We start from the raw sequence: 12853 nt of genomic DNA on the forward strand, positions 1-12853 counted from the left end.
GGATGAAATCTTCACCATAACTCATTTACATAATCATAACAGCATATATAAGATTATGTCGATGTGATATCTACGAAGTTTAAAAGATAAGATTTATAATTCGTAGTCTAATTCCCTAATACTATGATCATATGATCATGTCTCACTACTAGAGTAATATATCCAATACACAGCTTCGCAGTTATGTTTTCAATAAAGCACGACTTGAAAGATACGTTAGGAATGAAAAGTTCAAGTCAATATTACTAACCTCAAGAGGAAGGATGATGTCTTCGTTTTAGTTCGTTACTTCTTCACGTTATTCAGGTCTTCGAGTAATACTTGTATGTCTCAACATTCCTAAACTTTCTAGTCTAACCTAAACGAAGTTGTCTCTAGTAAATAATCAAGGGACTCTTAGATGAGTTTTGACACACTAAAATATGACAACCAAACTTGACATGCCGACGCTTGGTGATTCAACGGATCTATGCTCTAACAAAATGAAAATTAACTTTGGAAACTGTGGCTTAATATTCATGAATTGATTCTTGTAAGTAATTTGTACGATTACGAATCAAACCGACTTCTTTTCAATTTTTCATGAATTTTTTTATGAGATAGTAAAAAATTGAACAACTCTATTTGTAACATAGTTAGATTCATTTGATTACCTATCATGATTGATTGATCACCATGGAAGTGTTAAATGAATATGGTTAAGTCAAAAGTGTTAATATGGATAACTTCGGTTAACTATTATTGAGCCAAAAATATATACACTTTTGGGTAGGGTTCATCCATATCTAAATATAAGTATATTTCATTTGTGTGTAACAAGCTAAGACAATCTGACAGTGGAGATTGATTGCTTGATTTCTAAGCAGACTTAGCTTGAATCTTAAATCAGGAGTTCATCTAACGGTGAATACCAATTGCTTTATTACTAAGATGAACCTAGATTTGATTGTAAGAAACCCTGATTTAAAAGACTATATAAGGGAGAACTTTTGGTAACTGGGAAACCTAATCCCGATACATTTGTGTGTCCTTGTTGCAAACTATAGTCGATTCTCCATTAACCTAGGGTTTTCCAAAACCTATACTAGGTTAATGACTTGAAGACTTCATTTGGGATTCGTGAAACCAGATCCAACTATTTTTTATGGAGTTATGTATTCTGATCTTACTTGTTCTAGCGTATTGAGTTTTATCTTCTCCAAGATTTATTCGAGAATTATCTTCGATAGGTAAGATATAAAAACTAATTACAACAGTTCTTCGTCCCAGACTCTTGTGATTCCGCAATAACTTTTTTGTTAATCAGTTGGGTTATTATGAGGTGACTAATATTTCTAGGCTTCTTTGAGTTTCCTATTCACTTGATTTATCTTAAGACGGAAAAAAAAAAATCAAGAATAGACAATTATGTGGGAGACAAATTAGTTTATAAGTCTTCAACTTTGAGTCGTAGCAACTCTTAGTTGTGGATGAGATCATCTAAGGGAATCAAGTGCGCAGAATCTGACGTGGTTCTAGAAGTGTAAGGAACGTTATTGTACCTTAATCAATATGAGACTTGGTTAGGGATCAACTATATTCCAGTCCGAAGTTAACTTGTAGTAGGCTAGTTCTGTAGCGGTTTAATACAGTGTGGTGTTCAAAGCTGGACAAGGTCCCGCGATTTTTCTGCATTTGCGATTTCCTCGTTACAAAATTTTTGTTGTATGTGTTATTTCTTTTCCGCATTATATTTATTTATATAATTAAAATGTCACAGGTTGTGCGTAGTTCAATCAGTTGATAAATCCGACCTTGTTTGTTGGATAAGAACTTGATCGACACTTGGACATTGGTCTTTGGTATCGTCCAAGTTATTCTTGTTTCAATCAGTTTCACATATTTCTATCTTGTTGATTTTTTGATTGAATAGAGAAAGAGATACAACTTTTTGATATCTTTCTTGATTGAGCTCGCTTTATAAGTTGGTGCTCTCGGAATAATATTGGAGTTCGTCCATACAGATTGCCGAACGAATTATTGGGTGGTATGGTTAGACCCCCGGGTTGTCAAGTATACATGCGACTACAACCAGTCTAGCCAATACACGCAATCTTAAATTAGAGTCCACTATCTTATGTTGCTTCTGCTTCTGTGAAGATGTAAAGCACTCAACTCTTTTTGATCGTCTTCTGAAACAGTAAAGGCTTAAATTTTTCGGTAACCAATATTTCAATCTCAAGAAGTAAATCAGAGGTTATGTGTTGAGTTCAATAAATACTCTTCTGTTTAATCCAATTAACTCCTTTGTTGGGTAAGATCTACCAAGATTTATCAAGATAACCAAATCTAAGTATACAAACTATCAGTTTTTGATACTGAAGAATACCAACAAATGACAGTTTGTCGATCTACTATGACTAGCAAATAAAATGTCTATCAAAATATAAACAAAGTCTAGCCGGATCCCGCCGAACAAGTGTGTTCACAAAGTTAAATCACAAAGATACAAAACCAAAAAGAAAATCTTCATGTCTTCTTCAGTACCTGCATAAACAAACTTGATCCCTTGTGATTGATCGTGCATAGAAAGAAGTCTGTAAATAGTGGATGATCATATCGTCGGAACTAAAAAGATATATGAACTCCCGTTAATCCTTGATCTAGTTCGAGTGACCTTATACCAGAAGAGAAGGTTCTCAGAATAAACAAACTAGGTGCAATCAAGGTTTAACAAATGTTAGTCAATCAAATCAATAATCGAAGCTAAAATAAAAATACAAATTCTAGTTTCCCACCAAAGGTACTAACTAGACACTTATTGATCCCACGGAAATCTTTAAACTAGCGTACGTAAGAGATTTCGCCTAATTAGGTTACTCTCTCTCCAATATAGTATCATAAGAAATTTTATTAGTCGGCTATAGCAGTGACTAAAAAATGAAGTGTCTGCCTCGAGATAAGTTTCTAAGAAGAACAAACTTCATTATTTATAGACAAAGTTGTTTGGACACCAAGGAATTTCTACAACCCAAAACATATACATTCGAAAACCTCAATAAAAGATTCTCAAACATTTCGTTTAAAATATCACCTTGAGCATCAAGGAATATCTTTGAAAAATAAGTGATAAGATTTATACACATGTTCAAATTACTCACAATGTCAAAATCTTGAACTTTCATATTTTTCAAACCCAACTTCCAAAATCACAGAAGCCCTAAAGTATAGTGAAATCGAAAATCGATTCTTCCATGGGGATCGGCCCTACTATGGATCTCCAATGCATAAGGATCGGTCCAGATATATATCCCCAATATGAATAGAACCACCAATCTATTGATTTCTTTTAACTATGAAACAAGTTGCGTAAGTCTGCTTCCTTAAACTCATGCACCCAAAATAGTTGTCTAAGCATGAAATCAATCATAAGTTCATTACACAATCTAGTAAAAATTGCAAAGATTATGTCTATGTCGCAATTACGAAGTCCAAAAGAGGCGTTATACTTTGTAGTTCAACATATCTAAGTTGTAATACAATTTGTATATTCTTCCTTGACACTTTGATCATAATATACGATGATCAGGTCTTTAATACTAGAGTTTCATAAATATAACTTTTCATGTTATGTTTTCAATCTAAACGACTTGAAAGTGACGTACGAAAAAATGGGAATAGGTCAAGTATCGCATTACTAACCGCAAGGATAAGGATGATGTGTTAGTTGATGTCGATATGTCTTTAGAATCTCCAAATATTCATAATAATACTTGTATGTCTCAACATTTCTACACTTCCTAGTCTAACCTAACGAAGTTGACTCTATTAATCTAATCAAACGACTTTTATTTTTCATACTAAATTATGACAACTAATCTTGACATACCAACATTTGGTGGGTTCAACTGAGCAATGCTCTTACGACAACTGTGTTTGACCATGACCAAGTCAAGCACGATTCGTACTGCCGTTTTCGAGACGTGATTCTGTTTAGAGGTAAACGTTGTTTGGATTATGTTTCTATAATTCCACCATATTACTTGAAATTCCATGAAAAATTCCAAATGTTGAGATGACATGGAAAATGGAAGACGAAATTCATTCATCATAAGACTTCTCTTAGTTGAAGAACAATCATTATCTTCGTGACATACATTTTTCTGTTATATTCTGATGGTACCATCTTCGGATCGTGATGCATAAGACTCTCCTCCGGGTCAGAAACGAACTCAATGTAAATGTGCATGATGTCCTTTATTGCAAGTTGTATGAAAGTATATAAATGGGTAACTAATCATTGTAACACCAAACCCAAACTTCCGTAAATCATTATTTATTTATGTAACACCTTGCATCTTAATAGGCAAAACACTTACTAATCTCTTCACCAGAATGGTAATCAAGTAATGGAGTCCCCATGTGTTCTCCAACATCAATGAACTTTTTACTTAGTTAGGGTTTCAAAGAAGTCGATTCCACAACACATGGAATATTGAAGCTTCTAACCAACCCAAAAATAGAAAACAAGAGAAAATTGTATATAGGTCATGCCTTTAATTGATTATCTTAAGGGAAGAATGAATAGTAACAATAGGAAAAAAGGACGTACTGGTTCGCATCCTAGAACTTCACACTAGAACCATCAAATAGTTGTGATATAACGACCGTCCTGGATCATTTCAACACTAGTGACGGATGACTTGGTTTCAAGAGTTTGAATGATGATTCTGCTTCTAACATCCAATAACCTAGTACATGTAAGATAAAAATAGAAAATTCATGTTGGCATAAATTGGAAAAGGCTTAACCATAATCAAACGTATTTTTACGGACATGTAAAGAGTAACCCATAATTGGTGAAATTAACACACCTCATGAACTCAATATTGTTTCATCACGATAAAGACCTTGCACGGTTCTAATTGAACCAGGAAACTCGTCAACTTCTCTTGGAGGTGCATCTGGATGATTCAAAACAAAAATACGAAGTACTTTCTCGATTTCTCCACTCAAAGACGGTGTGTATCCTGAATCCATAAATGAAAAACTTCGATATAAGTCTATAAGATACTATTAAAAAGCTCAGTTTCTGTGGATAATTGGATAAAGTTTTCAAATTTATGTTAGCTCTCAGAGTTAGCTTAGTGTATTCAATTTTATTTTAGATAAAGAGTCTCCAACAAATCATCAAAGCTAAATGTTTGTAACCAAATAAATGACGCTGGTATAGGCAGGTTGTTCCGTAATTGTAAAATATGATTATAAATGGCGTAAGTACAGGCTGTTCCGTAATTGTTTATTACAGAAACCCAATGGTTTATTACAGAAACTTGTTAGGTTTATTATAGAAACCTTTTTGGCTTATTGTGGAGGCCTAACTCTGGATTATTTTGGAAGCCCATTATGGTTCATTATTGAAACTCACTAGGCTTATTTTGGAAGCTCGTTTGGTTTATCAAAGAAACTCATTTAGCTTATTTTAGAAGCTCGGTCTTGTTTATTAAATATACTCATAGTCTGGATTATTATGGAAGCCCAATTTGGCTTATTAAAGAAGCTCTGTGGTTTATTATAGAAACTCGTTTGGTTTATCGTAGAAACCATCCTGGCTTATTATATAAGCCCATTTTTTTTTAACTTAGAAACCTAGTTAGCTTATTTTGGAAGCCTAATCAGGCTTATTTTGGAGCTTAATGACTTATTTTGGAAATCATTTTGAGATAGACATAAATCTTGGCAAAATATATATGGATCTTCCAAGATATACATAAATCTTGGAAGATAGATATGGATCTTCCTAGATCGATATAAATCATGAAAATATAGACATGGATCTTTCAAGATAAACAGAATGGTTATAAGATAGACATGTATCTTGAGAAGATACACATGGATCTTTCAAGATAAGCACAAATCTTGAGAAGGTAGACAATGATATTACAAGATAGACAAAAATCTTGAGAAGATAGTTACAAATCTTCTAAGATATTCTCAAATATTGAGAAGATGGACATGTATCTTTGAAGATAAACGTAAAAATGGGAAAGATACACACAGATCTTCTGGGATAGATACAAATATTAAAGGATAAGTACAAATCCAGGTGCTTATTTAGGATAAATACAAATATGGATGGTTAATTATTTGGGATAATCACAATTAAATTTGGTTTTTGTCTATAATTAGAGGATGAAATCCAACTCAAAATGTACCTACCTATTCCTTTTCTCCACAACTCATCTGTTTAGAACCCTATTTGAATAATTCACTACGATTAAAATAATCATATAATTATTATAATGGTTACCAAACAAATATAAAATTCATTATAATATGCATAATGGATTATGGGCAGATAATCCATTAAAATAAATGGTTACCAAACAACCTCGATATCAAAGTTCAACTTTATCGTTAGTCAATCAAATCAATAACTGAAAACTAAAATAACAATGCGATTTATAGTTTCCCACCAATGGTACTACTATACGCTTCTTGATCCCAAAGAAGAATTTAAACAAAGCAGACTTAAGGGATTTCACCTAATTGTGATACTTTCCTCTCCAGTGAGTATTACGGGAATACTGCTAGTCGGCTTACCTCACACCATCTACGATATGAAGTACGTGTGTTGGGGAATAAGTTTATAAGAAGAACAAGCTTTATTATTAATACTGACCAAGGTAGTTTGTACACCAAGGAACTACCAAATCCGAAAGTACTAAAAGATAGGCAATAAATACTTATTTTCGGTTTTGTAAATATTCCAACTGTTATCCAACTACTGTATCAAAATCTCTCATGGATGACAACTCAATATTAGCTAGCGTACAAGTATAATATCCAAAGATATGCTTTAATTATTGGGAGATTGAAGACATATAAATTATGAATCTCAAAAAAGATATTATGGAATATTTCGATTTGGGATCTCTCCTTGAGTATCAAGGAAAATATTTGAACATTAAGCGTAATAAGAATTTGACGCATGTTCAAAATATTATGTCAACATCTTTTGAACTTTTCATAATAACCAAACCAGTTTATGACAGTTAAAAAAACCCTAAGATTATAGTCGGATCTTAAAAAGCTTTTAAATGGTTATCATTAGGGATCAGTCATGTTATAGATCCCCAAGTAAGGAATTGTCCATGATATAGATCGTCGGGACTTGTCCTACTATAGATCCTAGTTTAAGTTATCGGTCATAGAATAGATCCTTTGATTCCTTTCAACTACGAAATAAGTTTTGCAAATCTAGTTCCTCAAACTCATGTAGTTAAACATAGTTTTCTAGGTAAGAAATGAACTCAACGTTGAACACACTAAATATTAACGAATCACAAAGAATGTTATGATGTATTTACGAAATTCAAAAGATAAACTTTATACTTCGTAATCATATATACCAAACCTGTATGAAACAACTAGTATACACTTCCTTGGCACTTTGATCATAATGGAACGACCAAGCTACCAATACTAGATATACATAAATATACTTCATATGTTATGTTTTCAATCTAAACGATTTGAAAGAAACGTTGATAGAAATATAAAAAATTCAAGTATGTATTACTAACCTCCAACCGAAGGATGATTTGTGCGTTGATGCCGATACATCTTCAGTTCTTCAGAGTAACACGAGCTTGTCTTAAATTTTCTAATGTTCTTAGTCTAACCTAACGAAGTTGACTCTAGTAATTTAATCAAGAAGCTTCGATTTTTGGAGCTAAAATATGACAATAAACTTGCATACTGATGCTTGGTGGGTTCAATCGAGCAATGCTCTAACAAGTAGTCACAGACTGTTAGAGCAATGCTCGGTTAAACCCATAAGTTTTGCTATCTCAAGCTTGTTGTTAATGTTAAATGATCAAAACTATATCTTGATTTCTAGTCTAAGTCAAGTCTCGGACTAGGTTATTGAGTATCAGACATCACCCTAGAAGACTAAAGATCGACGAAGACATTTGGCGAACTTCTGTGTCAGGTATGTGAAGACGGGACCATTATATTTTACTCACTATGTTACCATTCTATATTTTTGACACAATGTCGTATGACTTCTAGTAGATTTACAAAGAAGAAGTTTCGAGTCAAGCTTGTCTTGTTGAAAATATCGAAATATGATTCTAAGCGAATATGTTCAATAATCCTTAAAAATATTAGTTATAAACAATTTATTGTGTGAATTAATTTGTGGATCAATTGAAAATTACCCACGTAAATGATTTTATCAGAGTATTACAAACATCATAAGAGAGAAATATTGAATTATCTGATATTTCTGTGTAGGGTATGTTGGCGAACCACTTAGCAAATCATAGATATTTGAGTTTCACAAATACAAGAGGGTTAGCGAACCAGTTCGCAAACCGCAAGTTCACATGGGACAGTTCACGAACCGTTGTGTATAGAATTTTAAAAGTTGGTATTACATGCTAGCAGTTGACGAACCCAGTTCACAAACCTTGGTCAACTGAGCTTGGTAGTCTTGTAGGGTTGACGAACCCGGTTCACCAAACGTTGCATCCTGACTCGTGAACGAGCCTAACGGTTCACGAACCGTTATAAAAATGCCCAGTTTAAGATTTAGTAGACGCTCAAAGATTTTTTTTTAAAAAAATTATTTAGAATTTCTGGAACTCTCTCAAACACTTATGTGTATGCATCATGATTAAATTCTTAGATGTTTAAATAAAAATCAAATTTCTTTAGTTCTTTGGCATACTTGCCAAACCGAGCAATCATTATACATGTTTTAAGAACCGGTTCCTAGTGTATATTTTTCTATTGTATTTTCAAGACCTAAAAGTGTTTGCTTGATTTTCAAGTTATCTTAGCTTGACTTCTAAGCAACCCCTGGTCCTTGAATTCAATAAATAGATTTGTTCTTTCAACTGTGAAAATCAATTCCCGACACTTTGTGTCCTAGTTAATAATCGCAGAGTTCTCTTCGTCTCAGACTTTGTGATTCCTCAAGATAGATATATGAAACTGATTTCAATTGATCTTTTGAAGATTGTTCTTGAGAGGTGGTTAAGAATCTAGTTCATTTTTTGGGATTCATAAGTTTCGGATTTGTGAGGTTTGCTAGTTTTGTCTGTTGCAAACAGATTTCCTCACCTTGATGTTTCATCTAAACGGAAATAAAATAGGTACATCTTTTAGAGGTAGATTGGTATCAAAAGTCTTCACTTGAGCTAAAAAAACTCTTAGGTTGTAAAGGACGTCAGCAAAGGGAATTTATTACGTAGAGCCTTGAGAGGTTCAAGAGACGTAAGGAGCGCGACTGTAACTGAATCTCTTGGAGGGCGGATTTGGTCTCAACTTCATTCCAGTCTGAAGTACGATGTATAGTAGGCTAGTATTTGTAGCGGCTTAATCCAGTTTGGTGTTTAAATCTGGACGAGTTCCCGAGGTTTTTCGACTATTGCGGTTTCCTCGTTAATAAAATTCTCGTGTCTTGTGTTATTCCTTTTTAGCATTATATTGTTTTTCTTTATAATTTGGTTGATGCAAGTTGTGCGTACTCAATCTTAGTAGATACAACCATTTAATTGTGATCGATTCCGAGACTCGTTTCTTGTAGAATTTGTATCTTGAAAGATGGATTACAAATTTAATTACTTGGCAGAATTTCGATTGGATTATTTGGATACGACTAGATTGATCTTGGATATTGATTTTTGAGATCGTCCAAGTACTCCTCTTAACAATCAGGTTCATAGAATCTTGTCTATATACATACTAATTGAAAAGATGTTAGAGAGATAAATTCTATATACATATTGCGTGTATCATTCAGTTGGTCTATTTGCAATTGCATTGGGTTTTGTCCATACAGGTTGCCGAACGAAAAAGTTAGTGGTGTACTTGGTACCCCTGCGTTTTCAGATACCTTTATTAATGAATTTTTCGCTGACATCATCATTCTTGAGAGTCTTCAAGGTTGGCTGGTGAATTTTGGTACTCATCTACCATTCTTTATTCCTAATCCGAGAATAAAAATCAAGATTTAGTTTTGATATACTAAATTTAACAACAAACTTGACATAAAAAAGAGTTTTATGGAGCACAACTCTAATCATTAAAATGGTTGTGAGCTTGGTGTTGATGGCGGAAAAGAATATGATTTCAAGTACATGTTATAGACTTGAACGTGCAGTATAGTCTTTATTGAGCGGTCAGGGCTCTACCACTCGATAAATACTCCACCACGCATTGCTAAGTGACATATTTAATACTTATCCAGTTATGTTTGACACTTTACTTGCCATGCTCATAGTGGGTGCAAATTGGCAAACCGGCAAGTTTTCCATGACAACCGGCCTTACGGATAACACAATTCAAGGCTTAAGTTTATTTGCACCCCAGTTATTTCTTCCTTATCACGGCATTTTTTTAATACACCCAAATAGTCAATGATTTTGATATGGGAGAAAAATTGTTGAAGGAATCTCGAGACTGGTAACTGCCAAGTGTAGTGCGTGGATGATTCTTCTTTTCTACTCCATTGATTTTAGTAAAAAGGGAAAGGGAACAAGAGAATCATCCACTATTCCCTTCGCTTCAATCTCTACTGGATCAGCAAAGGTGCTGCTTTCTTTTTATCATATCAGATCAAAGGTACTGTACTCTTCCTTCTCCTTGTTTTTTAATGGTTGTTTGCTTCCTTTGAACTAGTTTTTCTAGATTTTGATTCCACTTAAACATGAGTAGTACTGTGTGCTAAAAGTACAGTTAGGTTAAATGGTGCTACATTTTTTGGTACTTGAAACATCAATTTCTTGAAAATTGACAGTGAAAGATATCATCTCTCTAATTGAAGAAACTTGGGTAAATGGGGTTGATCCACATGAACATTATAGACTTTATTCTGAAAATAATTTTAGGTTGGATGTTGTTAGTCCATACGAACCTGATAGCCGTAACTTAGATGATGGGTTTGCTGGCAGGATAATAAGTAAGTTAAGGACCCTCTGTCATTTTGAGGTGAGTTTGTAGGGAGTTTTTGTTTAGAGTAGGGAAGACATTGATTAGGTAGACCTCATTGGTCCATGAATCATGAATGTACCTGAAACTCCAACACTGTCGAGGCACATTCAGGGGTCCTAGTGACTCAGTCCTCCCTCATTCATTAGAAGGCAGATCGCGTCACATCTTACCTTATGAATGCCACTAAATTAACCATCATTAGAGTACAAACTTTACTTATGCCCGTGTCCTGCATTATCAATTATGCAAGACAGATTATTCCTTGCATATTATCAAATCTAATGTGGGTGTGAAGGATAAAAGGAATACAACCTGGCTTCTCTATTTGGATAAAAGGTTGTTTGTTCTGATTGAACAGGCATGTCTTTTGGTAATCAATGCAATATTTTGAATGAAAGTCGATAGATCTTACATATGTATGATACTTTGGATGGTGTTTATTACGTTATTTATCTACATGTCCCCCGGGAGTACAATTGCCTTGTTAATATTCAGAATGTTGCTGCAGAAAAGTGGTTCATTTACCAAATAGAAAGCACTACAGCTTCAGAAGTTATTGGCTTATTGTTCAAACTTTTTTGCTTGTTAGGTCGCAAGTCTGTCAAGAGAGAGCTCTTACTTGAGGCAGTTAAAGCAAACAATTCTATATGGTTCAAATGGATAATGCGAGGATGAGATCAGGGAATGTCATGTCCGTGGAGATTGCGCTACAAAGAGAAGCAGAGTACCAAAAGAGAATACAGAATTTGCAGAAGCCTTCTGACTATGATTCTAAGAAAACCCTTGTGCCTGACCAGGTGACAGTAGCTGCCTTTCTTAACTAACTATGTGTCCGTTAAACGGTCTTCTGTTTGATAAAATACTTTGTAAAATTGATATGAAACATGGTGTTTGTGTCTATCCTTTGTTATCCCGCGCCACTAATTTGGCTTGTTAAATTGTATAGGTGGTACCTTCTAAAGTTGTACCTGAAGAGAGTCAACAAAAATTCTCTTTGCAGTATGAGTCATGTTCTCAAGGTAATTCTATAACCTCGAGTGTACTGATCATTTTCATTTTTCTTTTGGGGATGATACCTTAAGCACTGTCGCATCATGCCATCATGTCCACTTTCTCAAAGTTCTTTTTTTTTTTTGGTTAGGTATGCTGAATGACCTTGTATCTAATAAACAAAAGCTTGGACATGAGCGTCCTATTACCAAAAGGGAAGTGACTCATCTGCAGTTTCAGGAACCATCTACCCCAATCCAGGTTTGTTTGAATTTCTGGTTCGTAATCATGTAATATTGCTTCACTTGTTGGGTACATAATACTTGCATCTCTTTTCATTTGTATTCTAGGGATCATCATCTTCGGTGGGTATGAAGCGCAAAACTCCTGAAAGGTTCACATGTTCATCGCCACAACCAGAGCAACAGTCCTATGTACCACAAACAGTCAACATATGGTGCGAGGTATGCCAAATCCCATGTACAAGTGTATTCAATTTCAAGCAACACTGTCAAGGAAGGAAGCACAAGAGCAAAGTAGAAGTAGAAGAGTTGACGCAGAAAAAAAAATTAGAAGTAGAAGAGTTGAAGCATTTGAACATCTGTAATGATAAGAAAGATTCAGGGACAATATGGTGTGATATATGCTCGGTCCCATGCACGGACGGATCAGCTTACAGACAACATTGTAATGGTAAAAAGCATGCTGCTTGCCTGAAAGCCTTTAATAAGGCAATGAGAGGCAAATGAGTTGGAACTGAAAACTGAATGGCAAATAGTAGATTTGATCAGTGGTTGATTAGAACAGTCCTGCATTTCTTTTGAACAATCTGTGTCGATGTCAAATTTGTGAAATCATACACTGGCTATTTTGGAAGGTA

At 34.3% G+C, this 12853-nt stretch overlaps 1 protein-coding gene and 1 pseudogene across 1 annotated transcript; one reads left to right on the plus strand and one right to left on the minus strand.

Annotated features, from left to right (window-relative positions):
* Positions 1 to 4145: 4145 nt before the first annotated feature.
* On the minus strand, positions 4146 to 5019 carry LOC113340763 (annotated as a pseudogene).
* Positions 5020 to 10516: 5497 nt separating this feature from the next.
* Positions 10517 to 12853, plus strand: LOC113340777 (zinc finger RNA-binding protein-like). Its single transcript, XM_026585858.1, has 5 exons — positions 10517 to 10614; positions 11573 to 11780; positions 11930 to 12002; positions 12125 to 12234; positions 12324 to 12853. The coding sequence occupies exons 2-5, from the start codon at positions 11631 to 11633 to the stop codon at positions 12720 to 12722; spliced, it is 732 nt and encodes a 243-aa protein (XP_026441643.1). The 5' UTR covers positions 10517 to 10614; positions 11573 to 11630; the 3' UTR covers positions 12723 to 12853.

Source organism: Papaver somniferum, unplaced genomic scaffold (genome assembly GCF_003573695.1).
Source record: "Papaver somniferum cultivar HN1 unplaced genomic scaffold, ASM357369v1 unplaced-scaffold_23, whole genome shotgun sequence".
Lineage (NCBI taxonomy): Eukaryota > Viridiplantae > Streptophyta > Magnoliopsida > Ranunculales > Papaveraceae > Papaver > Papaver somniferum.